Here is a 27899-nt window from a genome sequence, read left to right as displayed (position 1 = left end):
GAAAAAACATCATTGGCAGACGAATGCAGTGAGCTCAATGCAGAGGTTAACATTCTGTCAAGAACCAAGGTGAGGTTCTTCCACTGGTTGCCCGCCTAATTCTATGGTTGTACAGATATGCCGCGTTCAAGACTTTAATCTTATAAGCAGTGCCACGTCTGTTTGAGGCAAACTGTTTGGGTCTCATCAATTTTTAAATCTTCATTCTCTTTAAAATGCAACCTTTTATTGACTCTGAGACGCAGTCTCGTCTCATTATATAATAAAGAAAAATATAGGAACAAATTGATAATGAATCTTTTTTCCGAATCTTTAGGCATCTGCTCAGTTTATTAACAAATGTTTTGGCGGATTAATGCGTTTTTCCTTTGAGTTATTTTATGGGTGCTTATTCGGGGGAATCTCATTCAAGGGAAGGCGTATATTTAAAGATTCAAAGTATTTATAATAAAATCGATGTTTATTAAAGGTGCTATTCTGAAGCCTGGAATAACAAAGGCGTGAATCTGGGAATGAAAACAAAACGGAAAGATTGATTACTAAGAATGCGAGAATAGCCTTATCTAGAAAACCACACCTTCAAGCAGCTCTTTTCTTTGACACTAAATGTGAGATTAAAATACCATCTACTCTTTGAGCTAGCATCTCCCTGAAACGCCGTCTAAACTTTGTCTATTTCCAGGACTCCAGTTGTAGGTATCACATGCTGACGGAATAATGGCTTTTAGAAAGAATAACGACGATAAAGGGTCCAACTATCAGCTCTCATTGGTCAAGGTAACTACAGTTTGATGTTCTTGTCACCCTTGAAAAGTAATTTCATTCAAGGGTGCCTCTTCATGAATTTGTGTAGACTGATAAGATATTGAAATTAGAGTTTAAAGACTGATATTTTTTGGGATGGTTAACAATGTCAGAAAAATGATATAGAATTCTTCGCACTAAGAATAACTGAATTCTTGTATGATTGTTGAAAAAAGCTTTGTTGCTTCGCTTTTATGAATTAGATTACGCGTTTATTGAAAAACATGGATTTCTATTTGCCTGTCTCATGATTTTGTATAATTACCAAGGGTAACTTGATCCAGTACCTCTTCTGTACTAATGAATCCAAACATACGTAGAACTGCTCCAGACAGAGGGACATATTTCTACAATAAGAAAAATTGAAAGGAATCAAGAAAATAAAATCAAGAAAATAAAGTTATATTTGCAAAATAAAAGAGGCATTTAATGCATATCAAACTTGTATTTGCAAATGTAAACTTACAAGTTTATGGATTATTTTTATTTGACAGAAGTTGAAAGTGACAAGTTAAGGACAACAAAACAATTACGATATTCATTAGGACATCTTTCTTATTTACTTACCAAACTATAAGTAAATAAACAATAACAAAAGATTTGTTTTTATAGACAAGATTAAATGATGTTGAATCAGAGCTGGAAGAAGAAAAGGCCACTCGTACCGCGGTAGGTTTATAAGGGATAAAACTTGTTTGATTTTGTAAACAAATTTTGTCACGCAATAGCAAAAGCATTTCAGGGCGTTCATGATCAATCAATCTAAGTTGCACATCCCCCCAAGACCACATGACCGCGATCATTGGCTGATTATGACGTAACTGTGGTATTTTTATCTGCAGCAATGTGAATCGCATTATTTGGCATTGGCATCTTACTAGCATTAACAAAACAAAGAAAAATGGATGGTAGAGAGGGGAGGTTTAAAAGATAAAAGTTTTAGGCATAAGATAAACTTAGTACTATGTTTCATGACAATTGTTCATATCTTTATTGCAAAAATATAACAGAATAATAATAAACAGATCCAAGCTGGGAAAGAAAGATAAAAATTTTGAAAGACGATGCGATTTTTATCAATTGTAGTTCTTTTCTTATCAAACTACGAAGAAACAAATTTTATGGAGTGGTATGACGCTTTCTAGGTATTTCAAATCTAAAAGCATAAGCTATAAAGGCGATATTATGTTCTCTAAAAACAGCAGGGGCTGTAATAAAACTCAAGATTGAATGTTACAGAATATATTTCATTATCAGAGCAAATATCCTCAGGCATCTGCAAATCAATTACCGAGAAATGGCAAGGATGTAACAAGAAAACATCGCTATTTGAGTAACAGGTTTTCACACGTTTTGAAAGTTATTTCAAAATAACAAAACTTTCCATCAATTGATAGGAGATAGACACCAAATAAGGGAACTCCCATTTTGTAATCTTATGAAAACTCTTTCAAACCAAACTGATCCTCAGATGAGATGGAGCATCCGCTTTGTGGATTGTATTATAAATTATAGGGATGAATAAATTACCATAGTTGATGTGATGGCTTTTTTATCTATAAACACCGACATCTGTGGTTCACTGAAGAACAAGTCCTAGAAAAATGAGCAATGAGAATGTCAACTGATTGGAATTAATCTCCAATTTTTCATTCATGATAATTTTAATCAAAATGTATCAGTTCGAATATCCAATGGGGAAGAAAATGACTTAAAATATCTAAGTAGTTGGAGACCTGATAAAGTTTTAAAAACCAGTTTACTTTAAATGTTCTGTTAGTCTAGCTTACATATACAAAAAATCATATTTTGTTCATATTCCATCTCCAAATTAGCAGTCTTCGGGATGAAAAAGGAAAAACTCTGGGCAAAACGTGGCAATAACCTTGCCATATGATAGGCCGAATTCAAAAACAACATATGCTCCGTGCTGGTAACGAAAGCCAAGGAAGTGCAGAAAGTTACATCTACAAAACAACTGAGCTTCAAATTGTCTCCCAGCGTTGTTGATTCTCAGTTTTTGAAAATCTGCAGTCTTTATGAAAACAAAACGCAAAAGAGTAACACAGTATACACTTAAACAGTGTAATGAAAATATAATAACTTTGAAAACCCAGATTTGCCTTCTTTAGACAATGATAGCCATTTAAAGCATAGCAGGCAAATCCTGATTGGCTGTTAGTGAGATCCCCTTTTTGGAATCCTCCAAGAAATCCGCCAATCACGTAGCAATATAGAAGGATAGTAGCCATCGAGGATAAATCCTCTGTATTTAGCCTTAAGTATATCTCGCAATAAAGATCGTTAAATTTTAGGAGATCAGAAATTGAAAGTGACAATTACTGTGGATCCAAATGGCAACAGAACAAAAATTGCAATGAATGCTACATCTTTGTTGAATTAGTCATGGAATAAATAAAAATGTTGTTGATTGACGTTCTGTTATTATCGAGAAACATGTTGTCAAAGTATTTGAATTCTAACACAAATCCACAGGTTTGCATACAACCAGGTAAAATGTTAATTCAATATAAAGTAGCGTTTAAGAGAAAACTTGAGGTAATGTAGTAAAAACAATGAATAATGAAAACGACCAAGAATGAAGTCATAAAATGTTTTAAGTATTGTTAGTTAAGGAATCCAGGATAACCTGTCAGTCACAGAATGTTCACGTCAGCAGTAGGCTGTGTAGTAAATTGATGATTTACAAATCGCTGTGAATTATCCGCGTTGCCAGATGGAAAATGAAACAACAGCTTTTGTATAATACTCTCTAATTTTTATAAGAACCAGTAAATTTAAGTTCAGGCTGACTGTTCTTAATTTTTTTCGAAAATCTGAGGCTGGATTGTTCTTAATTTGTTCTGAAATTAAAAGGGTGTAAGCAGTGCTATTGCTAGCTTTGTCGCTCTAAGAAGGTGTTCAGGCCTCATTTGCCAACAGAGTGAGTGAGACAGCCTTAATTTTCTTATTCACCGAAAAAGCACCAACAAATCGCTAAAAAACCTCGATTTTGAGAAAAAACGTTGTTCAAAATTGCATTTTGCAGAAGCTCAGCCTCAGCTTGTTCTTAATTTGTTTTCTAAACTTTTGACCAGTTTCGAGGCTCGTGTTCTTATCAAATTGTTCTTATAAAAAAGAGTGTAATTTACAAATCGCTGTGAATTATCCGCGTTGCCAGATGGAAAATGAAACAACAGCTTTTTGTATAATACAACAAATTAAGATTCAGCTGACCAAAAAAATCAATGGGGAAATTAAGAAATATACTCTCTTATAGTCTCATTTGATAGGTTTCTAGTTTTGAGTTTTTGTCAACCACAAAACCCTTCATAACATGTAGTATGATTTAACCTTGAAAGGAATTGTAGTCGTAAATAAAAATTTTCATTCCAGGCTGAAAGAAGATGCGAGGAACTCGAGCAAGAGATGGATCTTCTTCAGGAACAGCTGGATGAAACTGGCGGTCCAAATGCAGCACAGGTATAGCCGTTCACTTAGTAAGAATCGATGGTTGTTTACAGATAAAACTGATTACGTCATTTCGGAGGCAGTTGCTGTCATTTGCATTTCAGTTTATTTCAGAATTACGTCACAGACTAAAGGCTGCTGAGATAACACTGTATTGGATATGGTTACGAATATTAATGAAGTGTGAAGATGACTGCAAATAGCAAGCATCGATAGATTTTCTGGGATAATTTCAGAATTGCAGAATTGCAATAACAAAGAGTTCATTGAAAAAAGCTTAGATGTTGTTACAAATATCATCCAGCGCATCAGGTTCTCTCTACCCGCTTGCTTTTGTTTATTACCTAAATGCACCGACTTTACCATGAAAATCTAAGATAATCCCTACAGGCCTAGGAGCTGAGGCGTGAAATTGGATCACGCTACGCTGAAATCAAGTTCTTGCAACGATAGGTAGTTGCAGTTCTGCCCGTTGCATCCTTTGTTTTTATCATAAATCGAGTGCTGTCTAATTTCAGGCAAGCAAGAAGAAGGACGACGAAATCATCAGGCTCAAAACGACAGTACGAGACATGGCAACTGATCACGAGGAATCACTAACATCGTTGCGCACTAAGTTTAATCAACAAATTTATCAACTGAGTGAAGAGGTGGAGGCTCAGAAGAAGTCAAAGGCAAGGTAATGTTCAATCGACCTCACTTCTTCCGATAGCAAAGAATTAGCAAAGATGTTACAATAAATGATCCCTGATGTGACAAATCAAAATATCAGATTGTTGTTTAACAAATTACAAAGTTGATTCATGGCAATTTACTGCAGTCTTTAAAAATAGGCACCAGTTCACTATTCACGGGCGTTTAGCAAATTCAAAACGTCTAAAAAGTCTATAAATTAAAAACTTGTGTTTATGGGACCTTTTAGGCCGACGAAGAGCGAGAATCTGAAAACCCCCTTTTTGGAGTTTATCAGTACCTTTAACAGATACATTATCTTTAAAATTTAGAATTGACAAGGAAAAAACATCATTGGCAGACGAATGCAGTGAGCTCAATGCAGAGGTTAATATTCTGTCAAGAACCAAGGTGAGGTTCTTCCACTGGTTGCCCTCCTAATTCTATGGTTGTACAGATGTTTAGATTCATGGGACATCAGTAGTGCTTGCACAGTTATTTTTTTTACCATGAAAAACCTTTAAACGATTTAAATTGTTTTTGAATGCTGCTCGTCATGTAAATAATTAACAAAATTATCATTAATATGACGAAAGTTTAATGTCTATGTCAGCGAAAAAGTATATAACGTTACCTAAGATTATTTTTACTACATCGAAATGGCACAGCAAGAAAAATTTGTCGAAATTTATGCTAAATAAACAAATTAATTTTTAAATGAACAAAAACACAGATATAGAAATTATTACATCAAGCAATCTTTTAGATCTTAAGTATTATTTGCAAAATATGCAAAAGTATTAAAAAAAAGTATTGGTTGAAAATGATGGTTTTGTAGCAAGTTGTTCAGCAATATATTTATTACTTTATTCATTAGACTCAGTTTCCGTTTCTAGGAAAGCCTTGAAAAAGAGCACAAAACAATGAGCGAACAGGTCATAGACTACAAGTTGAAGGTATGAATGAAAATAGAAGAACATTTCTCACACACATACCATAAATCATCGAATTGACCCGCCCTCGAAAAAGCCCCCCCCCCGAATAAGCTCCTACCCTATAACTACAAATTGTCAATAAGCCCCCCTCGAATAAGCCCCCATTGCTACCGTAAATTCTCGAATTGGACCCCTCCATTTGATGACTTTTGCCATCTGAGGTTGCCTATGGCATTTTATTGAATTACCACAACAAATTTATACTTTTGGTAGTAATTAATTAAGTGCCCATAAAGAAATTTCTACTAAAATAAATGAGGTCTTTTAATAATGTCTTCTTCATGTCTACAATAATTTTATAAGCCCCCCTCGTATAAGCCCCCCTCGAAAAAGTCCCTATCCAAAAATATCAAAAATAAATTAGCCCCCAGGGTGCTAATTCGAAGATTTACGGACTTATCTAAAAAAATGTATTTACTAATATGAAAAATGTTTAAGAAAATATATTTTATTCATTGTTTCTATCCTGATACTTTGCAGAGGTTTGCTTGCAGTGGATTTTTTTGCAATGAAGCAGACAACATATTTCAAGAAACCATAAATCAATTTTAGATTATTTTGAATAATTTTTGCCATGAAATTTGACATATAGAGGCAGCATGAAATTTTCCAATGAAAACAGCAGTTCAAATGATTTCAAAAAGTCCCAGGGAGCAGAAAATATTCTTATGTTTAGACGAATATTCAAAACTGTTTGTCTTTACACTAGCTGAATGAGGCGGAGAACAAAGTGAGGGAACTGGAAACTTTCAAGAAAATTCACGAAAAGGATATAAAAAAGTTGGAAGGCGAGATTGAAGCTTATGCAGCACGCATTCCAACCATGGAGCGCTCGATAAGCCAGCTTGAAAATGAGTTGAGGAAGGTCAAGATCGATCTTGATGGAGAAATAAGGGTTGGTATTGTCGTACATATTTACAGATAAACATTGCCATTAACTAATCCGTTCCGGAGTGGTGGATGCCGTATAGGCGTAGAATCGGTGTGCATAAATTGACGGCTCAAAGTTGCTATCTAAAGTTTCACGCACGCTTCAAACGATCATCAGGCAACTAGTTTGTGGTGTAGACTAGGTTTTAAAAAACACGAACTCGAGACATATAAAACCACCTTGATTTAGACAACAGAGGGGAAAAATTCATCAAAAAAAGTCAAGAATCAGAGTGGAAAGCTATCAAAATAACGACATCTACTAATGAGATTGACATTAATTTTTATAAGTTTAAGTTCTAGTTGATTTTTTAAATTCTAAAGCCATGTTGAGGTGGAGTTTAGAAAGGGCTACAGTATTTTCATGATGGCAAATTGAAGCCACTCCTTCCCAAGCCCTACACTACCCTGCTACCAATTAATTTTTTTCCAACACCAAATACCAACATATTTTGTTACAAGATCAAAAAGGAAGCCTGCAATTAACCTGACGAGCAAAATAAACAACAAAATTTTGATTTTCTCGCAGACAAAGCAGGAATATTACAAAGAGCTGACGGACGCTTTGAGGGACCTGAGTGTCACCGAAGATCGACTCGCAAAGGAGAGTGAAGCAAAGGATGAGGTACAAACGAAATTTATTCAAGCAGTTAACGAGAGTAAAGAATGGAAAGCAAGGTACGATATGGACATGGGCGCCAAAGTTGACGAGATGGAAGATTTGAGGTATGTATTTTCATCAAATATTAGTGAAAGATTTAGTTTCTGCAATCAAAATATATCGTACGCCCGTACCTAGGATGCCATCAATAGAACAGTCTCCTTGGAGGCGTAAAGGGTCTCAGTTATGATATTTTCGTAGACAGTGAATTTTTTTGGAAAGATCTTCAACATCGACATCAGAGCGTACCATCCTGCCAACACATGGCATAACCGTAGCATGCTTAACTCTTAATTGAAAATTGCGTATAAACAAAAGGGAAACGATACATATGATGAACATTAAATGGCACATACAAATTTAAGAGGAATTAAGTCATTAGCCTGGTTGTCCTTGAAGCACTGAAAAATGAGGAGAGATTGTGGGGTTACTCCCCCATGCCCCCGACTTCAACACATGATAAATTCATCTAGAGGAGGTCTTGAAGGTACAAGCACCGCAGAGAAGGGGGGCTGGGGGGCTATAGCTCCCACTTTTGCCAAAGATGCAAAAAAATTTACCAATGAATCACCAGTTCAGCTTTTTATTCGGTTTTAGCCCCCCCCCATTTGTTAGCCCCCCCTTTTTTAACGCTTTACGGTGCCTGAGGTACTATGTGACGTCAGTCAACTGTTCAAAGAAAACATTAGGCTCTTCTGCGTGTTAAGAATTGAGAAAACGCTGAGAATCAGTCTTACGTTGGCGATTGGATACGTAGCAATAGCTCTATTGTCTAGTCCAACCAATGGGAATCGAAATGCGTAGGGACATTTAAGGGACTTACTAGCAGCTTAGTGAGTTTTCTCCTTCTGAGCTCCCAGCAATGCATACAAAACCAGTGGAAGACTTTTTTTTATTGAAATTATTGTATTTCGTTTTTTCTTTCAAAGGCGCTCCTTATCGGGCAAGCTGAATGATGCGGAAACATCCCTCCGCAATGCCGAGCAGAAAGTGACGAATCTAGAGAAGACCAAAAATGATTTGATTCATCAAAATAGCGACCTAACAACTAACTTGCAATCGGTGAGATAACTTTTAATAAATGTCTAGAAACTATGCATATCTAAGGCCAAGGCCAAATATATTTCCAGAATATGAACTATTTTAAAAATACATTAAGGTACAACTGGACAGCTGATATCATTAAGGTAAAAACCAACTAATGTTCTAAAAGTCACATTTAAAGTAGCAAAATCCTACATAGAATTCTAGAATTCCCTTTAAATTCAGTTAACTACATTTTCTATGCCTACTTATGATCAGATCTTTAAAGTTTCTCCTAAGAGCTCCTAAGAGGCAAAGAGTTTAATAAAAAGCTCCTGAGAAGGAAAACAAAATTAATAAACTATACAGAAATTTCTCGATAAAACATCTGTGATTGGTAACCATGAAAAGCCATTTAAGTGTTAGACATTGGGGAAGACTGAAGTAGGCTGCTTCATTTTCCAACAGACAGAGGAGCTGGCAGCAAATTACAAGGAAAAGCTGAAGAAAGCTGAACACCAAGCAACTGAGTTCAAAGCAAAATCTGAGAAACTTGCAGCCGACTTGGACGTCTCCAAAACCTATGCTAACAAGATCTCCCTGCAGGTAAAGTGTTATTTTCTATGCACTGGAAACATTTTTAAGAAGCTATAATATCAGCCTGTAGCGTAGAAGAAACAAATTTGTGCCACGAGTTAGCATGGTAGAGGTAAATCTAGGATAACATGAATTGAAGTAAGAAAACAGGAAACTAATGGAAGGACGGCGAATGCGTAGAAGAGAACAAGAATGCGCGCAAGAGACATCAGGGAAAAAATGTGACCAATATACTGAGCCATTTTCATAAAGCATTAAGAAAGAAGATTGAGTGAGAGCTCTACACCCTGGGGAAAGTATGTATGGGAAGCAATGTTACTTATAATGGGAAAGTCACATTAAGAGTTTCTAAAGCAACAAATCATTCAGATTAAAAGCTATTGTTAAGGAATTAAAGAGTTGATGCTATATTCTGATTCTCGTATTCAATTCATTATAAAAATGATAAAAATGGAATCTATTCATTTTATCAGGATTTCTTGTCTATAATAATGCAAAAAAATATTGAAGACTGCTGCTATCCGTTCCAATGGACATCGCTTAATATCAAATAAACAGAGCAGTGCGCGCTTTATTTGGCAACCATCACCTTGAGGCTTGGAGAGTTGAGCCCCCCTGAAATAGCTACACAACGCTAGCTACTGACCGCTGGCTACTCACCCATGAAGCAGAAAAGCTTCTTGGGAAACATAAAAATACACAAAAAACATTAGGGTTTAGTAGCTTAGAATCTTAATAAAAATAATCTTTTTGATACGGTTATTCTTAAATTGAAATTCACCATTCATTTGTTAGTGACATGACAATAACATTATTAGAACTACAAACTTTGAGAAAGCCCGGGAAAATCAAATGCTGGCACCTATGATGTGTAAAACAGGACAGATGCTTGAATGTAAAATACATAAGAAAAAAATAAGAAATGGAAAATCTTTCCAAGACTGTTCTCAATGAATAAATGAGAAATGAATGTTCTTACCTCTTTTAACCGAAATGATATTGCATGCAGATCCCAAAACTTGAAGACGAAATCATTGTGCTTTCCAGAGAACTTGACAACATCAGGCCTTTAAACAGGACATTGGAAGGTGAGTTGTGACCCTGTTGATAAATACCAGCAATAAAGGGGAAGGATGGAGAGGGGAACACTGGACTAAAATGATGTACCCAAACATGCTGCACAAAAATGTAACTACTTTTTATCAAGGAATGTGAAATCGATGCAAATGTAACCGTTATTGCCTTTTAAGGAGTTGGGGACCCGACAGGTATATGTGTGGTGTCTAAAGATAGGGGCTACTCATCTTAGGAAATTTTAAATAAAAAACCATACATAAACGTAAACATTCCTATACCAGAATATCATTGAGTAACCATCTACCTGGGCTTAGATAGGAACAATTGCCCGATGATCGCATTAAGCGTGAAACTCGGGGTACCAAGCTAGAACCATCCTGCTCTATACACGAAATAGTGTACCTGGGTTTAGGGCTTAGAATACTACATCTATTAAAGAAGTTTGAATATATTTCACACAACATAGCTTCGACATACGAAATAGTTGACAAGAATCAAAATTTTGTATACGATATTACCTGCGGACTTGCATCAAGTCTATATTTTTGCCCAATATTTCCAGTAAATAAATGAATTTCCATTTGTAACATGAATATTGTGATAAATCGTAGCTAAGCTTGGCGAGACAGCAGAAAAACTTGGTGAGACGAAGAAGCAGCTTGGCATCACAGAATCAAAGGTTGAGCAACTGGTTCTCCAGAGGGATGATCTCAATGCCACAATCGAGGTAATTTTCCTCAAATATTACGTTCTACTGCTTTATGAGATTATTTAGGCCTTATTTAGACCTTCACGAATACATGCAATTTTCGTGTACGTCTGAAAAATAAATATTTGGATCATACTTTAAGAAAACAACCAACAATAAAGTAAATCATTGTTTGATACAATTAACACTCATCTGAATTCTAAGCCTATTCTAAAACTGTTTAGAGTAAACAAGATTTCTCAGCACACCAATATTAAAATAAGTTCAGATTCTGCTCTTCAAGATAGAAACAAATGAAGACATCTATCCTACCTTTGAAATTCCTAGTCTGTTCAAAATTCCTACAACTACTACTCCAAAACATTTATATCATAATTTCTTCTTTTCGATTTTTGAGACAATGGGATGATAAGTTATGAACCAATGCGATTTCAAGATGTATTTCAAAATTGTATTAAACGTAACAATGAAGGGAAGCTAACACTGTATTGCCCATAAAAAGTGTTTATAAAAAATATCGGAGCCCTGTTTTTGTCTCGTAGGTCGTAGAAAACGAACTTGATGACGAAAGAAAGAAAACCGTATCCTTGGCTACTGACCTTGCTAACTCAAAGCAGGACGCTGAGAGGCAGCTTGCAAATGTGAAAGATGCAATGGAGTCAATGAAGTAAGTGAACTGGTCGTAATAACTTCATTAAGAGAGGAGGCCCATATTGTATGATTAGATAACTTAAGTAAAGAATGAAGGGTCCCTGAATGCAAATGGGAGGTTGGGAAGGCTGTAATTTCACTCCAGTATCCCTTGCCACTCTGCCTATAGATTTTAAAAAGCATCTCAATTTATACGTAAACAAACCGCATAAATTAGCTCCTTCAGGAAGGATTGATTACTTAAAGACTAATTGCTAACAATGAGCCATTGCGCTACGCAAGCATCCCGTAATGCATTTGCAGACAGTCTGAAATCAATTATGGTTAATCAGTAGAAGTTTACTGCCATTGTTTGGATTGTCGCCTGGATAATTTGCCACCCTCGCAAAGGCTCATTTTTAGCAATGAGTCTTTAAGACTTTATTTAATGGAAACATGTTCTCTTTAGGAAGAACTTGGAGTTCCAGATTAAAGAGCTGACAGACCAAGTGGACAAAGAAATAAGAGCGAAGCAAGACAACATCAAGATGAGGAAACTTGCGGAGGAGCAGACACTCGAGTATGAAAGCCAACTTGACGAAGCAAAAATGGTAAATATTTGAAGACCATGATATTAGTTAACCAAAAGTTTAACGATATAGTATTGGGGATGTTAATGGTAATGATGATATATCAGTCTGATTTTAAAGGTAATGGTGAAAAATTCTGAGAAAAGGTTATACTGCATTTTAGGCAATTTCTGACCAAACGAAGACGATCAAACAACTCCAGCAAAGCCTGAAGGTTCGTGCCTATTATTTGCCTATTATTCATCAAAGCCATTTTCACTTTGATCTTCAACTTGCTGAAGGATTGCTTAGGATTGTTGCAAAATTTCTGTAGTTAACAGCGGTTTTAGGGTTTCTAAACTCTGACTTAAATTCTACATCTTTAATTTAGTTTATGCACAAAGTTTCTTTTATGCTAGTTAACTTTTTGGGATTCCATAAAAAGGAAACTCCGAATAAGAAACTGATTAAATGAATTTTCGACAAAAATTTATGACAGCAGATAATGTTTGCGCAACTTGTTCTTATTTCAGCATATTTGCACAGACTTATCTTTCGTAAAAATCTTTGCTCGTATCCAAGTCATTCTCAAAATCCACAAAAATCACTTCTGCTAATTTTAGCCTCGGATATGCCGACCTTTTTCTGCTTAAATTTTGAGTCCAAAAGACAAATTTCTGCTTTTGCTTTACATAAGCAGTTTTCAATAACTGAAGTACACAATATTCTAGGAAACAGAAGTCGCAGCAGCTGAAGCGAAGAAAAACTATGAGGAAACGAAAAAAGTTGCCCTCGATGCACAGGACCGAGCTGATAAGATAAGCACTGAGTTTGACATTGTCACCGGACGACTGGAAACGGTAAAGTTGTTCACAAATCATCATAACAATTGCCTCAACCAGCCAGTTTATTTAGTACTTTCACAATAGAGTTCAAAGTGATGACGTCACAAAAATCTATTTTTAGAATTTTTGAATCTCGATCCTATAGTTTGAAAGAACATCGTAAAATACCTCCAAATATGCAAAATCAGTCAAATGTGTTACGAATTGGCTGAGATATGGTCACACGTGTATTGGCTCTGTCCCCATCTTTTGGTCTCTGTTCATAACTTTATGAACAAAGCGAAAATAACAGTGATTCGTTAGCAAATTTCAAATCTTTCATTGGCAATATCTCAACGGATTTTAGACATATTTGACTAATTTTGCATATGTGGAAGTATTTCATGAAGATCTTTTATGTTATGTGGTTAAAATTCGAAAATTCTAAAAATAGTTTTTTGGTGACGTCACACTTTAGAACTCTATTGGCAGAAACCTTCACAGTTGGTATTGGGTGTTTTAAAAGTCGACAATCTACATATAGATTCCTGTTCATTGAAAATTGTGTAAAAGGTTCAGCATTGAAATTGTCTTCTTCAGTCACTGGATATGAAAAGTGAGGGAGGATAGGGGGGGGGGGTTGTTAGGGAGTTATCAGGGATATTTGAATCATCATTAAGTACAAATTATAGCAAGCCCGTTTCGAAGAACTTTCCCATCCAGACTTCAAATGAATTTTAATAGATTGAACTTCTATGATTGTTGTTCGTGTCATTGTTTGCACTGTATAATGACATAGTAACTAAGAAAAAATTGTATTTCTTCCACAAAACAGTCAGATAGAACGGTGAAAATGCTTGAAAAGAACAAACAGGAACTGTCAGAGCAACTTAAGGACATAACGAATCAATTAAGAGCACAAGAAGAACAGAAGAAAGAGCTTGAAGACCAGGTTTTTTTCTTCAAAGATGAAGTAAGAGAGCTGAATGACGAAATAAAGTCTAGCATGGACAAGGCTGCAAGATTGAACAACGAGGTAAACTTAACAAAGAATCGTTTTTTGAAAAGCTCGGAGTTGAGAAAAATTAGCGCTTCTTTTCAAAGGGCTGGTATAAAAAAAAGTTAAAAAGGATGAACGATGAATTATGGCCTTTTTCAATTGGAAAAAGAATAAACTGAGAATTTATGTTGCCTTGAGCTATTAATATTGATGAAGAAATATATTTTCTTTATGAAGTAAAATCTAGGTTGTAAAAGTAGCCTTCTAGCTATTTCTAGCATTCCCTTTGAAAAGTATGAAATGAAAACTACAAAAAAATGACAGCGTTTTCGAAACTTCAAATTTGAATACCAAGATCATTGCAAATCTAAACTCAATTTTAGATCACACGCCTCAATGGTGAGCTTGAAAGAGCAATCAAAGTGTCTGTGATCATGGAAGAAGGAAAGAAGGACGCAGAACAAAGGTGCAGCGACCTTGAAGAGCGCATGATGGAATTGGAAGAAATAGGGACAAAGCTGTTGAAGAGTGAAATCAGGAAATTGGAGCAAAAGGTATCAAATTTTTGATTTCACAAACAGGGCCGTCGAGATGTTTTGGAAGTCCTGGAGCAAAACCGAAAAACGAAGCCCCTTGCAAGTGGTGTGTGCAGAAAGGTTTCTCGACCACGCCCTTTTGATTAGCTTGAATTGCACTTCAGAATACTTTTTGCAGTCATTTCCTGCAGTCGCTGAAAATATTTTATTATTTTTGAGCATACTTTTGTTACGTTTGATTCATTACATTCTTAAAATGTAGTTCATTGCTTTATGAGGCTCCTTAGACCTCGTGGCCATGGGCAATTAGCCCCCCTTGTCCCCCTCTCGGCGGCCCTGTTCATGAACCTTGTACGGCGAAAACTAGTTAATGCTGGTTGTAGCGGAGTGTCAACAACTGTTTGAAACTGCCATCTGTAGCAATTGCCTCAGAAAACTGGGCGTGAGTAACATCAAGCTTAAACAGGAGTAACAAGTCCATCTCCATAAGCAGCTTGTCGAGTCTTCACCGTCTGAGGTCTTTTTTCTAAATAAAACATAGTTGGCTGTCAATTGTACAAGGAAGTGTGTTTATGTTTGGTATTCCATTATTAGCAAAGCGTGTCATTATATTCCACTCAGTAATTTACAAAATGCGAAAACTGTTCTAAAATTTTAGGTACGAGATGCAGAGGCAGGGCGAGATGTCGAGACGAGAAGGTGCGTTGAGGCCCAGAAAGGAATGAAGCGGTTTGAGAAAAAGGCAAGGGACACAGATGTGGAACTGCAGGAAAGCATTCGACAGGGCAAATCATACCAGGATCAAATTGACAGACATCTTGCTGATTCTCGTAAGCTCAGACAGCAGTATGAGGAGGCAGTAAGTACCAGAATGCCTTTTTGAGTCGATCGAAATTCTATTTTGTTAGCACCTAGCTTTCGAAGGTGGGTTTTAGGACACCGAGAACCTGTGCTTATCGAAAGGTTTCCTGGGATTTTCACTTGATGGAACCATACCTCGTGTTTTCTACACTTGAAACTACAGAGAGCTAGCGATTCTCCGCACTCTTTGTGAAAGTTTTGTCACGTCAGGGGCTCGGACCACCGACCTTTGGATCTGTAGTCCGCGTCCCCAACCAGTCAGCAATCCTCGCACATGAGAGGTTTTGGTCATATAGCCTAGAACATCAGACTCCACAAGTATATAGTTGAGCTATTTTTTCTAAATTTACATTTTACTTGTGTAAGTTGTAAAAGACTAAAAGAGAAGTCATTCAAACTACAAAATCAAAGGAAAAACTGTATCTCCTCAGTTTATTGTGCAAATTTTCCAAAATATCGGCTCAACAGCAAAGGAATGAAGAACACGTTTTCCAGGGTCTTTCACGGACAAAAAACGTTATAGAATATAGCAACGTAAGTTAGCCATAGAAGATTGCTATCTTTGCTGTTATTTATAGTATTGCAGCAGGGCTGGCACCAGGAATTTGAAAGGGGGGGAGCCAAGGCAAAGAAAGTAGGGGGCCAAGGCTTCTTACCCCTTTTACTGTAGCTCTAAAACTACTTGCTTCGCAAAAAGGTGGGGGGGGGGCATGACCACAGCGGGCCCTGTGCAGTTATAGTCAGTATTTTAAGAGGAATAAGTACGGATAAGAACAACCTAGAAAATACCACGGAAAAGTGCTGAAATTTTCATTTACATTGACAGCGTGCGGAAGCAGACCTATTCAAAACAAAATACTACAAGATCCAAGCAGAACTGGAGGATGCAGAGCAGCGCAAAGATCATGCAGTCAAAGCACTGATGGCCAGGGCAAGAGCAAGAAATACTTGAGGACATTGGTCAGGTTCTAGTGTGCATAAAATAGAATAGACAGCTGGATCATTTTAACTTCTTGGTAAAGGAAATGTGATGTGAACATTGACAATTCAAAGGAAATCTTTGATACAACCGTAATTTTAAAGAAACTTGATAGCATTAACCCGTAGACTGATTGTCAGAGTTTAGAGTCTCTAACAGCTAATATATTTTGCTTTATATTAATATTTTTTAAAAAGACAAGGTTCCTTGAAATCAAGGCTAATTTTTTTCAACATCTTTCCAAATTGTCTTGTAATCTTTTATCGCATAGATGCAAAGACTACATTTCTTCTTCGATTTTCTTGAGTGAGATATATTTACTACATTTTACGACACTGGGCTGTCTACTCACTGGTAAGCATTCGTCCATCGACCGTCGAGTCTGCTTAGCATATCATTTTGTAATGAAGGCCAAGGGCCATGCTAGAAAAGGAATAACTACTTGCTCTCGTGTAACCCATACTATCGAGAAACAGGCCTATCATGAAAAGTATACTTTATTTAACATTTCTCCAATTGGCTGCCAAATTGTATAAATGGACCACCAAACGAATTATCAAACGCTCCTGCGCAACCGGCATGCTTTGCGACTATAACTTCGAAACCCGGCGTAATACCGTACTGCATGAGAATACAAAACACACCCATTTTCTCAAGACAGCTGCCGCTAAGCATGCCGGTTGCGCAGCAGCCTTAAACAGACACTGATTTTATGCAGACAGTTATGGTGCCTCAAGGTTTTGTTTGACAAAAGAATGCCTTTGGTTAGCAGCTAATTCTTCTTTCCAACAACATTCATCACTCAAAGCATGGACTCTGCAAACACAAGCTAAACAGGTTTAACCAAAAACCAAGAGCCAATAATAAATCAAAATTCTAGATAACATTTCTGGAAAAATGCAATGAAAAGCCACCAAGGCAACTAGTAATGAAATATCAAAAATACGTTCATGACAGTGACAATAAAGCAAAAGCATAGAACAGCTCGTAAATGGCAAATAGCGGCTTGTCGTGATGTTTTGTCAATATCTTTCAGAGTCTCTGTGACGAAAGTCAAATTTTTTATTCCACACGCTTTTTAAGGGAGAAAGAGAAGTAGAATACGTGAATCTCTAAGAAAAGTCGCTAAAAAGGCAATCAACGGATACTAAAGTTGATTGACAGATGCTTGAGGCATCTGTCAATCATCTATTGGCCAAACAATAAACGTTTGAGTCGTACAACGCTTATTGATTGGTCAATTTGGGTTGACAGATGGCTTAAGCCTTTAGCAATAATGGCAAAGGCATCAGTTGTGAGCTACAAAGTCGAAAATGGATCTTTGTCGAATAAAAGCCGTTTCGGGTACCAAAGAATTATTTTGCACGGAAATACCACTTGTTTTCTAATAGCTGTCTTTCTTCCCTTTTTTTATTGGGGCACCAGCAGTGGATTTGAGTATCATCCGGTGCATAACCTTGGTCTTTGAAGGGCAAGAGTTGAGGATGTGGGTCTGCATGCACAGCCCAAGTGCTCGAAAAAGAAAAAGCTTATGAGAAATCAAAGAAATGCGCAGAGTTGATTTGAAAATGACGACTTTCTTCATGCGTCAGGTGTTAGGAAATTAAAGCTATTACATCGATGAATTTTGATGCATAGTGATAAATTGCAGAAAAAACACAAGAGGGCTACTCAAGAAAGATGAGACCTTGGTTTTCACAACGCATAGAACGTAAAACGTTCATCGCCGGTGAAAACACAACGATTTGTTAAAAATAATTGCAACTCTGCTTATTATGAATTGTAGACAGAAAGCTCAGCTTTGAACTGTCAGACTGCATATGTGTTCTGCTTTGACCAATAAAGTAAAATAGTGTTGTTGACAGATAAAATAATCAATGTCCTTGCTTGCTGAAAAAAGCCATCAAGAAAGAACTTGAACACAGGTGACTTGTTCACTGATTTTGGACCCAATTCTTCTTTCTGCTACTGCATTTAGCAGTCCTATTTGTGCGAGGTTCTCAGGTCATCAGTATGAGGTCCGACGCATGCGCAGACGTAGATGACATTAACGACACATGCCTCAGACAAAATTTAGCAGTGTTAAACAACTTTTTGCTTTTCCTTATTATTGTAAACAATTCAGCTGAGCTTTCGCTGCTATAAGGGCAAAAACCAATGACAAATCACATTTTCTAAAATGATAGCTATACCAAGAGCGCTTAGGCTTAGAATAAATGGTTAAAAAAAGCAAGCAAAAGGAAAAAACTTTAAAACATTTTTCAGGTAAAATCGATAAATTGTCTATGATGTACTTTAAGGAACGACGAAATTATTATTAAAGCAAAATTATTGCTCAACATACTTCAAATTTCAAGGTGAGTTTTTGTCATAGTTTTGCAAATCTTTATGCAAGTAAAAATCTTTCAAATATGCATCCATATCCAATCTTTCATCATCTAGAAAAAGAAAATATTATATTAGGTAAAAACAAATTGGTTGGTTCGATTGAAGAAAATTGATTAAGTAAACAATAAACTATACAAATTAACAAAACAATGAAATCGTGATTGATAATGGCTCAACATGAACATCCCTCCATCCTACCCTGGGTACCAGACTCACTATATTTTATATAGTGAGTCTGGTACCCAGGGTACCCTCCATCCATATTTTGAAATGAAGAAAGACAAATAACGGCTCCATCCACATTTTAAATTAAAATAAACAGGATCTTGGCAGAAAAGGTACACAAAAAAGGCAAGGTTGATATTTTATGGGATACCTTTTAGTTGAATGATGTCTCCCTTTGGCACAAATGTTAATGACCTCCCTAAAAACGAAGATAGCACATTCTAAGCATGTGATTACAAATCTCGGCATCAAAACATTTCGGACGAATTGGTGGTCTTGCAGAGCCTAATTTTTGATAGTTCATGATGCTTTGAATGCGATTTAGCAAGGAAGAACAAATTTGTTTAAATAACAAAGGTAATATTTGAAATACAAGATTCATCTGTTATATTGCTTCCAGGAAACGCAACCTCTTTTAGGCAGCGTTAACACGAGACCGGTTCCATTTGGAACCGTACTAAAATGAGCACGGCTATGCCTCCAGGTTACACTGGACCCGTCGGAACCGTTCCAACTGGAACTGCTCGCCGCACCAAAACGGGATCGCTTAGAAAAAAAATTCGGAGCCGTTCCAAAACTTTTCGTGTAAACGCAGCCCCTCATTGAAAAAAGCCCCTTGGAAAAAAGCCCTTTATTGAAAAGAGACGATGACAGGAATAAAAAGATAAGGCAGTGATTTTTATGCTCTTTCACTCTATTGTAAACAGGAAATCTTCGGTACAATCCTTGGAAACAGTGACTTAAAAAGCTCTTTTCAATATCTGGCTGTCCCCAGTCTCAAGAAAGTGTTATGACTGTGAAAAATGTCTTCTTTTTAAACGCTTCCTCGGATGAGAAAAGTTGTTAACCTTCCTCCAGACAAAAACATCCCAGAAGGCAACCTCGTCACAAAACAATAGAAAATGGGCGTGGATTGGGTGTGTCATAGAAGCTTCTCTGGCTTGGTGGTCCATGCAATCAGATGCTTTACTATAATCAATGAAGCACAAGTAAACACTCTGTTCTCTGGTCGTTTCCATTAATCCCCTGATGTTTGCAATTTGATATCGTGTTCCTCTGCTTTTCCTGAATCAACCTTGTTCATTAGGCATTTCTCGCTCTAAATATGTTTCTAGTCCTTTCTGTATGATTTTTAGGCATATTTCGCTAGCATACACAATAAGAGAAAGGGTTCTGGTGTTTTCACATGTACGCGAATCCCCCTTTTTGGAATTAGAATGTTAATCGATTGTTTCCATTGTCTTGGTCATTCAGTAGTATCCCATATTTTGTTACAAATCCTTGTTATAATTGCTGTTACCTCACTGCCTCCTGCCTTAAATAGTTCTATTGGAATATTATCTATACCAGGGGTTTTTCCGTTCGCAAGTTCTTTCAATGCTCTTTCTACCTCACTTTCATATATTGATGGTTTTGGCAGACCTATTCTTTACTTCTACTGAAAACTCTGTGGTTACTTCCTCTATATTAAATTAAACCGTATTGGCGCTTTAGAATTGTTAGTTTTCTTCTTAAGTTCTATTCGAAATTTGATTTTCTTCTTAAGTTCTATTCGAAATTTGAGATCAAAAGTTGGTGGTCTGTGCCACAATCTGCACCGGGCAGGGATTTTGCCATCTGCATTGCATTCCTCCATCTTTTGCTGCACAGTACGTAATTTATTTGATCTTCTTTAGATCTTCATATCTTGATGTGGTACTCCATTCTTCGATATTGGTTATGAATGAATTTTACGGAAATCATGAAAATCATTGAGCTTTCTAAAATAAGCTTTACGCATGGGATACGCGTAAGAGAAGAGCGCTTTCGCAATTACTTTCCACCGCTCTTTAATCCTTTGACTCTCTGACGCTCTGGTACCCAGGGTACTTTTCTTCCATGCTGGGTACAGGCAGATTTATATGCGGAATACGTGGAAGAAAGCTGCGTTAATCACTGGCTATTCCATAGTACAACTGTAAAAAGCGATCTTCTCCGTTATCATCACTTTTAAGCTATAGCATGAAACCTATTAGCAATGATTATAAGAACAATTAGCAACAAGCGTTTTTTGTTCAATTAAGAAAAATGTTTGCATAATTAGCAGAAAACTGCTCTGTGAAGCGTGTTGGTAGGAAATTTTCCTCAACAATCTGAGCTTGAACCTTAGTTTAAATTCCATTCCACAGTAATAGCAATTCGATTATTTTGATTCTTAATGCGACATGGGCCCTTTGAAATTCTAACAAGAAGTTAGGCAATGCAATATTATTGAAAATACAACTTAGCATTGTTTTGTATCAGATAGAGCATGTAATAAGGTATCTATTTTGGATATTCTTCTGCTTTAGCCAAGCATAATGGCTCAATATTCCTGACACAAATAATATTTTTCTTATAGAGTTTCTTTCTTATATCATATTGACTGCACAAGCCTGATTTTTCAACTTTGAATGTTTTGAGGTATAACCCCACCATTAAAAACAGTCGACTTGATTTGAATGGTTCTGAGTCCTATCTGTGATTAATTCTCCACAATTAAAAGACCAAGAGAAAAAACATAAAATTCTGTCTTTGTCGACAAAAACTTCCCTCATTTTTTGGTGAAAGCATTACTCTAAACCATGTTCGTAGGTTTTTAGGGTTTTTGCGTCTCTGAGTTAGCATTCATAAATGGAATTTTCACTTTAGATGAGTTTAACCAATACTCAATGTTCATTTAATATTCAAAAAGCATTTCTATTTAATAATTTGCAATACATATGATCCAAAACGTCTCAAATGTTTTTGCGATTTTGATCCTAATTGAATTAAACTGAAGATCAAACGAAATTCCTTGTCAAAATCTCCTGAAAAACACAATAATCTCTCTACCGCTCCTAACCATTCAATTTCTAAAAACGCATGCTGCCCCCTCGCCCCATAAATAATGCTGATTTGCAAATTTTTCTCTTATTTGCTTGCAGCAAAGCTTGGCACATCTAAAAGCATGTTTATTAAGCATTAACATAAAAATATCTGACATTGTTTTGGGGGAAAGATTTGGGCTGCATGCAATGTTTAGGAAAGGTTTTCACATGTTTTGGCAAGGATTGAAGCACTTGAAGTTTTCCCTTTACAGATTTCAGGGTATAAATTGTCAGAATATAATGTTTCAGTCTATTGCTTCAGTAAAACTCAGGGCTTTTCTCACATAAAAGCAGAACAGAAATCATTCTTGACCTATACTTTATGGGATCCTTTTTCTGGATTCTTTTGAATTTTCATCTTCCAGTTCTCCTTCATTATTAAGGATTCTAGACCAACAAGAGCATTTTTATATATAGAGCATCATCTCCATTAATAATTTCCTGGGCAGGTAATCTTTGAAAAGAAATCTTGAATGAATTTTCTGTTCGGCCTATGATTAGCACAAATTTTGTATATTATTTCATTGCACACAGTGATTAAGTTATTGTATGCATTTTTAGTAGCTTTAAATCTGATAGCTTTACCAGTGCAGTAGCTCGTTGTTGATTTCTTTAGGTAGCTTTAAATCAATGAACTTTGGACTTTCATATTGACATGACAATAAAAAAAGATAACACAAAATAATGTGTATGAATATCCAATTACCTGAATCTGCCATCCTCTTGAAAGTATTATATCCTAAAAAAGCACAGAGTTATGTAAAATGTGTCAATTCATATTTTAAACTGCTTATAAAAATTCTATTGGAATTACTTCATTTTGGCAACCTAATCAGCACTTCCTTTATACTAATAAAAGAAGACTAAATTATGCCATGTGTAATGGTCTTCTGTTATTCTTCCAGCAGTTGAATCATAATGATCATATTGCCCAGAAGGGCACTATAAAGACTCTTATATGCTCAAAGCAATCAAAACAAAATCATTCTAATATAGATAACATAACATTATAACCAACCAAAAGAACATTGCAAGAAGAACATCAATTTATTGACATAATTGACATAAATTTTTGACAAAATTGACATGAATTTCTTGGAAAGACAGTTACAAGCACAGCAGTGTGACAAACAAACATATGAACATAACCAAGCAACAAAACCAATGAAAGTACCATAAACATAACAATTATAACTGAAGGATGCAAATCCCATTTTTGCTTTGCCAAGTTTAAAGCTAAATCCACTTTCAAGATAAACATTATATATCGGATAGCAAATGAGAAAAATGTAACAGAATTTCTACAAAGTTGTTGTATCTGTTTAAACAAATCATCAAAGTTAATTGAAATCATTGAGTTCATTGAATACAAAGAAACATGTGATTTAATGAATAATATTTTTAGCAAAGACTTATAAACACATAAAATGTCTTAAAAAATAGCTGCAAAATACACCCAATAGGGTCAATATTTATAAAGATAGATACAAAGAATACTATTTTAACCTTACCGCCCTTTAGAAGATTTGTTGTGCATTTGATTTATGTCAGAACTGGCATCAGAACAAAACTTGAGATGCAAAATAACGAAAATGGATAGATAATGAAATCTGACATCAGTACTTACTATCGATAAGATATTTGGAATTTGCATTGTGGATTCTTTCTTGAAAGCTTTTTGGTGGATCACTGGCATTTGAACTTCTATTCATTTTCAAACAGAGCTAGAAGAAAAGAAAACTATTAATGAGCAACACAATTGCTGACACTTTTTTACATACTTTGGGAAAATGCACAAAATGAAGATCTTAAAATACTTGCAATCTATTTTTAAAACATGTTCTATGCATTTTAAAAGTTTTAATCAAGTTTTACCAACATTGTCAATTGCAAGTAGAAATTGGGGTAGGCCTACATAGAATGAGGGAGCCAAAGAAAGCCTATATACTAAAAACATTTTAAAAGAAAATGACGGAGTCTGAAGATTCTTAATAGCTTTTTCAATCAGCTTTCTGCAGTCCTATGAATTTTTCGGGAACACTATAGCCACAAGTTGATTGTTATGTATATTCCTTAAAATTCTAAAAACATTTTGTAACAATGAATGGAAAAGGACATCATAAATGCAGGCTGCCTAGCACTAAAAAGGCGTTTCTTAGGATTTCTAGATAAACTTGTTAGATGTGTTGAATTGCACAAGGATCTAATAATTATTTTGTAAAAAATGGTTAAACTTTAACCGTTAGCGTAAATTTTTCATTCTCAATAGAGTTGTACAGAGAGCCAAAACGTTGACCCTGGTGATGGTGGGAATAAATCTAACCCTTAGAACCTTAATATTTGCAAACAAATTTGTTAAAAATGTTAAAATTATTTTGTAAAAGACGGTATTTTTTTGGTTGAAATCTTGATGCTCTTGCTCGTTGCTACAAGAGAGGGAATTCTCATATAAGAAGGCTCACTATGGCTGGGAGAGCAAAAATTCAACAACAAATTTCAATTTTCCTTATCATTGTTTTATGTGTTTATAACGCAATGTTTAGCCCTTGTTTGAAATGATAAAAGAAACTTTTTCATTCAATAGGTTTATGAAAATGTTCTTTTTAACAATGTTTCCCACTAATAAATCCTTTAACTTAGAGCTTATTCAACATGGGTGGCATTTGCATGCAGCATACTTGCAAGACTGTGTTCAATCACAATTCAAGCCAATTTTTCAGTCAACGTCTGTGTTTTACTGAATCTTTTGAAGAACTGACACTATGCTGAAACTTTTAAAGATGTAACAACTGTTCACAAGACTCAAATAAAGGAAATATAAATTAATCTTACCGCAAATGCGAAAAAGCTGTTTTGACATTACTGTTCATCTGACCTGTCCTGTCTGATAAACAACCAATTTTGAATTTGCCTCTCTTTGCTAATAGCTCCTTCAGCGCGGCAGCAGTCGAATTAACTTTAATAACAAAATCATCTCTCAACCTTGAGAATTATTTATGAATTTTTATAAGAGCACCAAGACTCGATATCCCAAAAAAATTAGAAAAATCAAAGAATATGCCTGTCAAGTATCAGATGGAAATGTCATGCGAAACGGTTAACTAATGACCTTAGAAAAATCACTGTTGAAATAAGAACAGCATTAAGGACACCCGAGTACCAAATTATCAAAATTGCGAACATCGTGCTTCATCAAAAATTATTTTGTCAGGCAAAGTCAGAAACAACCTCAATGCAATCAAAATATTGGAAAATAAGCTTTGCAAATTCAAATGCTTGATTTGTTCAAGAGCTGCAATTTTTGAAGCATCTCATCAGTTTTCCATCATTAGTATGTATTTACAAAATGGATATTTGCTCTTTAGATATAGCGACTCGTCAGTGATGTCAGTGGATATGTAATGTTTGTATGCTACGCAGAGTTCGATACTTGTTCTTGCTAGGTGTAGGTCATCTTTCTTCGTCCCAGCCAAGGGTGTAGAGCTAGTTGATGCCGAAAATTGGCAAATCTCTACTTCTGCTATTGTTTTTGGCAACATTTTGTGCAAGAACCACCCTTGTTATTTTGATAGAACTACACCAATGATCCCAGCGTATAATCAAATAACACGGAATCTTCCACATATTTTGTCCATGGAACTCAATCGGCTTTTCATCTCTGATGTAACACTATCAACAACAACAAGGTGGACACGAATCTAAAATTCTTCTAATGCCTATTCCTGGATTTCACCCAAGATAAACATAACCTTGATTGATTTCTCTTGATCCTCAATTTTTGGAACATTTAGCTCCTTGTCTCCATGAAAATCTTCTTCCAAGATTAAATCCACCTGTTTTTCTATTAACATTAAAAATTGATTCCAATAAAACTGAAGTGTCAAAAATTTGAGAGAGAAAATATTTTTGGTACAGTAATTAGTATTTTAATTTTTTTTCATATTTCAATATTTTTTAAATGTAAAGGATTTGATATTTTGCTGCAAGGAAATTTATATGCATCATGGGACTTTTATATTGTGGCGCAAGACTAGTTGCAAAAGGTAAGCAAAGACATATTCGTTGTATAGAAAACCTGATTGAATATATTAATTGCCGTTTGTGGTAGAGGGTCGAAATCATGCGATGCAATTTCTTCTGTATTAATAAGTCGTCAACATCGAATGATTTCAGTTTTAAATAGACATAAGGCTCGGTAAAATAAAAAAATTTCGCATTGGGACGAACAAAAACGACATCGATAACTCACAATAGAAACTGTAGGAATCATATCTAAGTAAAAGGCATGCTTTTCCTTCCTATCTATTGTTTGTGAAAAGAGCAATGAACAGCTTCAAAATCCTTGAACAACATGAGAAAGTTTTCAGTCTGTAAACTACTTAAGATAGACCAAAATTTATGTCAGATGTGGAACGAAAGTAAAGCGAGAGGAAGAATGGCGTTTACAATGAGTTACTTGTTTTGACGAATTGGCAGCAAATTACCAAAAGCTTTGGGGACTTTGGGGGATGTTATCGAAGACAGGTGCAAATTTTAAGGCAGCAGTCTCTTTGATAAATTCTTTACATGAATCGTTTATTTTGTTCTCTTTTAAATATATAAGCAACTTCCTTTTTACTGCTCGAAGTTCTGCTGTCATTGATATCTGAAAGTGTACAGCTATGCATTTGGAATACTTTGAATGGTTGATGCCTGGAAGCGAAGACATAAAGCATTGATATATTCCAAAACTACACTTCTTGCTCAAGCATCTTGATAACACTGGTGTCAGATACTCAGAATGGGTTTGAACGGCATAAATCAATCTAAAGTAGCCTTTGTTTTAAATGGGTTGAAATATTTAGATTCCAGGCCAACAAAAACTACTTTCATATCTTGTTTGCGTCAGTCATTAATTCCTTAATCAGTGTTATTTCTACCGTATAGGCTTTCTCGTTGCTTTTTCTAATATTCAAAGACAATAAACTTCGTACCAAAACGAACCAACTGCTGACGTTGCTCGCGATCACTGATGTTTCTGTTGGGACAGTAGTGATTCCACCTATTCAATTGGCTTATCAATCGTATCCATCCCTTACAAGATTCATGCGAGCTTCAATTGGCCCATTCGTTCTTAGCATACCTTCTATGCGGTTGGTCTGGCCAATCGGAAAAATGCAAGAACATCCGTCTGTTGGAACTGGTCAACTCAACAATGTTGACCAATGAAATTTATGATAGGATAAGACCCACGGACTTCCAACGACACATGTTAGAGAGGGAGATAAGCAGAAGAATTGTGCAAATTGTGATACAAGCACCAAAATTTCAGAAATCAATAAGTTGATACACATGCTTTGCTATCTTCACCAGGAATTTCGCCGCAAATTCGCCTCGTGGAAATCAGCCTATAACAATGGCGGCATATAATCGTACAAATACGGCAGTTTTCTCTAACGGATCCAACGTAGTAGCAGTTCATTTTGATAAGGAACCCTTTTCGGGGGCACGCCCTAAGCCTCCTTTTCACCCCCACTTTTAGACAGGTGTGTTGTGCCTGCGGAGTCTCAATCATTGGTTGGGTCTGTTTTTATAGAAATTTGCACAGAACTTTGCCGGTGTGAATCAGCTGTAAATAGAATGTAAGGTAGGGCAATTGCAGTCATTTCCACGTTTCCAAGCGCGGTGTTTAATAAAGGACTGTTTTTCTCATTCTCTTTTTCAATTTACACGTAATATCGTGGGAATGGGATCTGCTGTACTTAGCAAAACACTAGATAAACTACGCTCAAAACATTAAAAGCCAAATTTTGACGAGACAGGTAAGTTATTGCATCCAGGGGAGGGGGACGGGGGTTACTGTATGAGGTCCATGTAGTATTGTTGATGTAGCGCTTTCTTAGTATCCCTCTTATAATGTTTAAGTATCCTTCTTGTCTTCTGACTTCCTACCCTATGTGACCTTGTTTTCAAAATTTCTACATGATCATGGCGGACTCCATGTATGACTTCAGAAAAGAGCACAAACGCATGGCTTCTATTTCATTGTCCTACACAAAGATGAAGAATACTGAGAGCTCT

At 35.9% G+C, this 27899-nt stretch overlaps 1 protein-coding gene and 1 long non-coding RNA gene across 2 annotated transcripts; one reads left to right on the top strand and one right to left on the bottom strand.

Moving 5' to 3' along the window:
- The first annotated feature begins 623 nt into the window (after window positions 1–623).
- LOC135691568 (uncharacterized) lies at window positions 624–17842 on the top strand. Its single transcript, XM_065209455.2, has 20 exons — window positions 624–777; window positions 1417–1473; window positions 4201–4287; window positions 4794–4954; window positions 5280–5358; window positions 5844–5903; window positions 6652–6837; window positions 7402–7598; window positions 8463–8595; window positions 9025–9162; window positions 10163–10241; window positions 10842–10957; window positions 11482–11606; window positions 12039–12180; window positions 12323–12373; window positions 12870–12998; window positions 13798–13998; window positions 14346–14516; window positions 15157–15357; window positions 16186–17842. Exons 1-20 carry the CDS (start codon window positions 718–720, stop codon window positions 16309–16311), a joined length of 2499 nt encoding a protein of 832 aa, XP_065065527.1. The 5' UTR covers window positions 624–717; the 3' UTR covers window positions 16312–17842.
- Window positions 17843–18593: 751 nt separating this feature from the next.
- LOC135691580 (uncharacterized) lies at window positions 18594–24777 on the bottom strand. The gene is made up of 5 exons (XR_010516762.2): window positions 24672–24777; window positions 23467–23563; window positions 22546–22578; window positions 19103–19150; window positions 18594–18776 (listed from the first exon to the last, which is right to left on the bottom strand). It is a non-coding gene; the product is annotated as an uncharacterized LOC135691580 (long non-coding RNA).
- Window positions 24778–27899: the final 3122 nt, after the last annotated feature.

Source organism: Rhopilema esculentum, chromosome 13 (assembly GCF_057945365.1).
Source record: "Rhopilema esculentum isolate cy_ngs chromosome 13, ASM5794536v1, whole genome shotgun sequence".
Lineage (NCBI taxonomy): Eukaryota > Metazoa > Cnidaria > Scyphozoa > Rhizostomeae > Rhizostomatidae > Rhopilema > Rhopilema esculentum.
This window is presented reverse-complemented; position numbering and strand designations above follow the sequence as displayed.

Bases quoted from the DNA above. Each gene is read 5' to 3' on its own strand.
- LOC135691568 (XM_065209455.2), top strand. From the start codon at position 718: ATGGCTTTTAGAAAGAATAACGACGATAAAGGGTCCAACTATCAGCTC. The intron at 1,474-4,200 runs GTAGGTTTATAA...TTTTCATTCCAG, and splicing joins AAAAGGCCACTCGTACCGCG to GCTGAAAGAAGATGCGAGGA. The intron at 8,596-9,024 runs GTGAGATAACTT...ATTTTCCAACAG, and splicing joins TAACAACTAACTTGCAATCG to ACAGAGGAGCTGGCAGCAAA.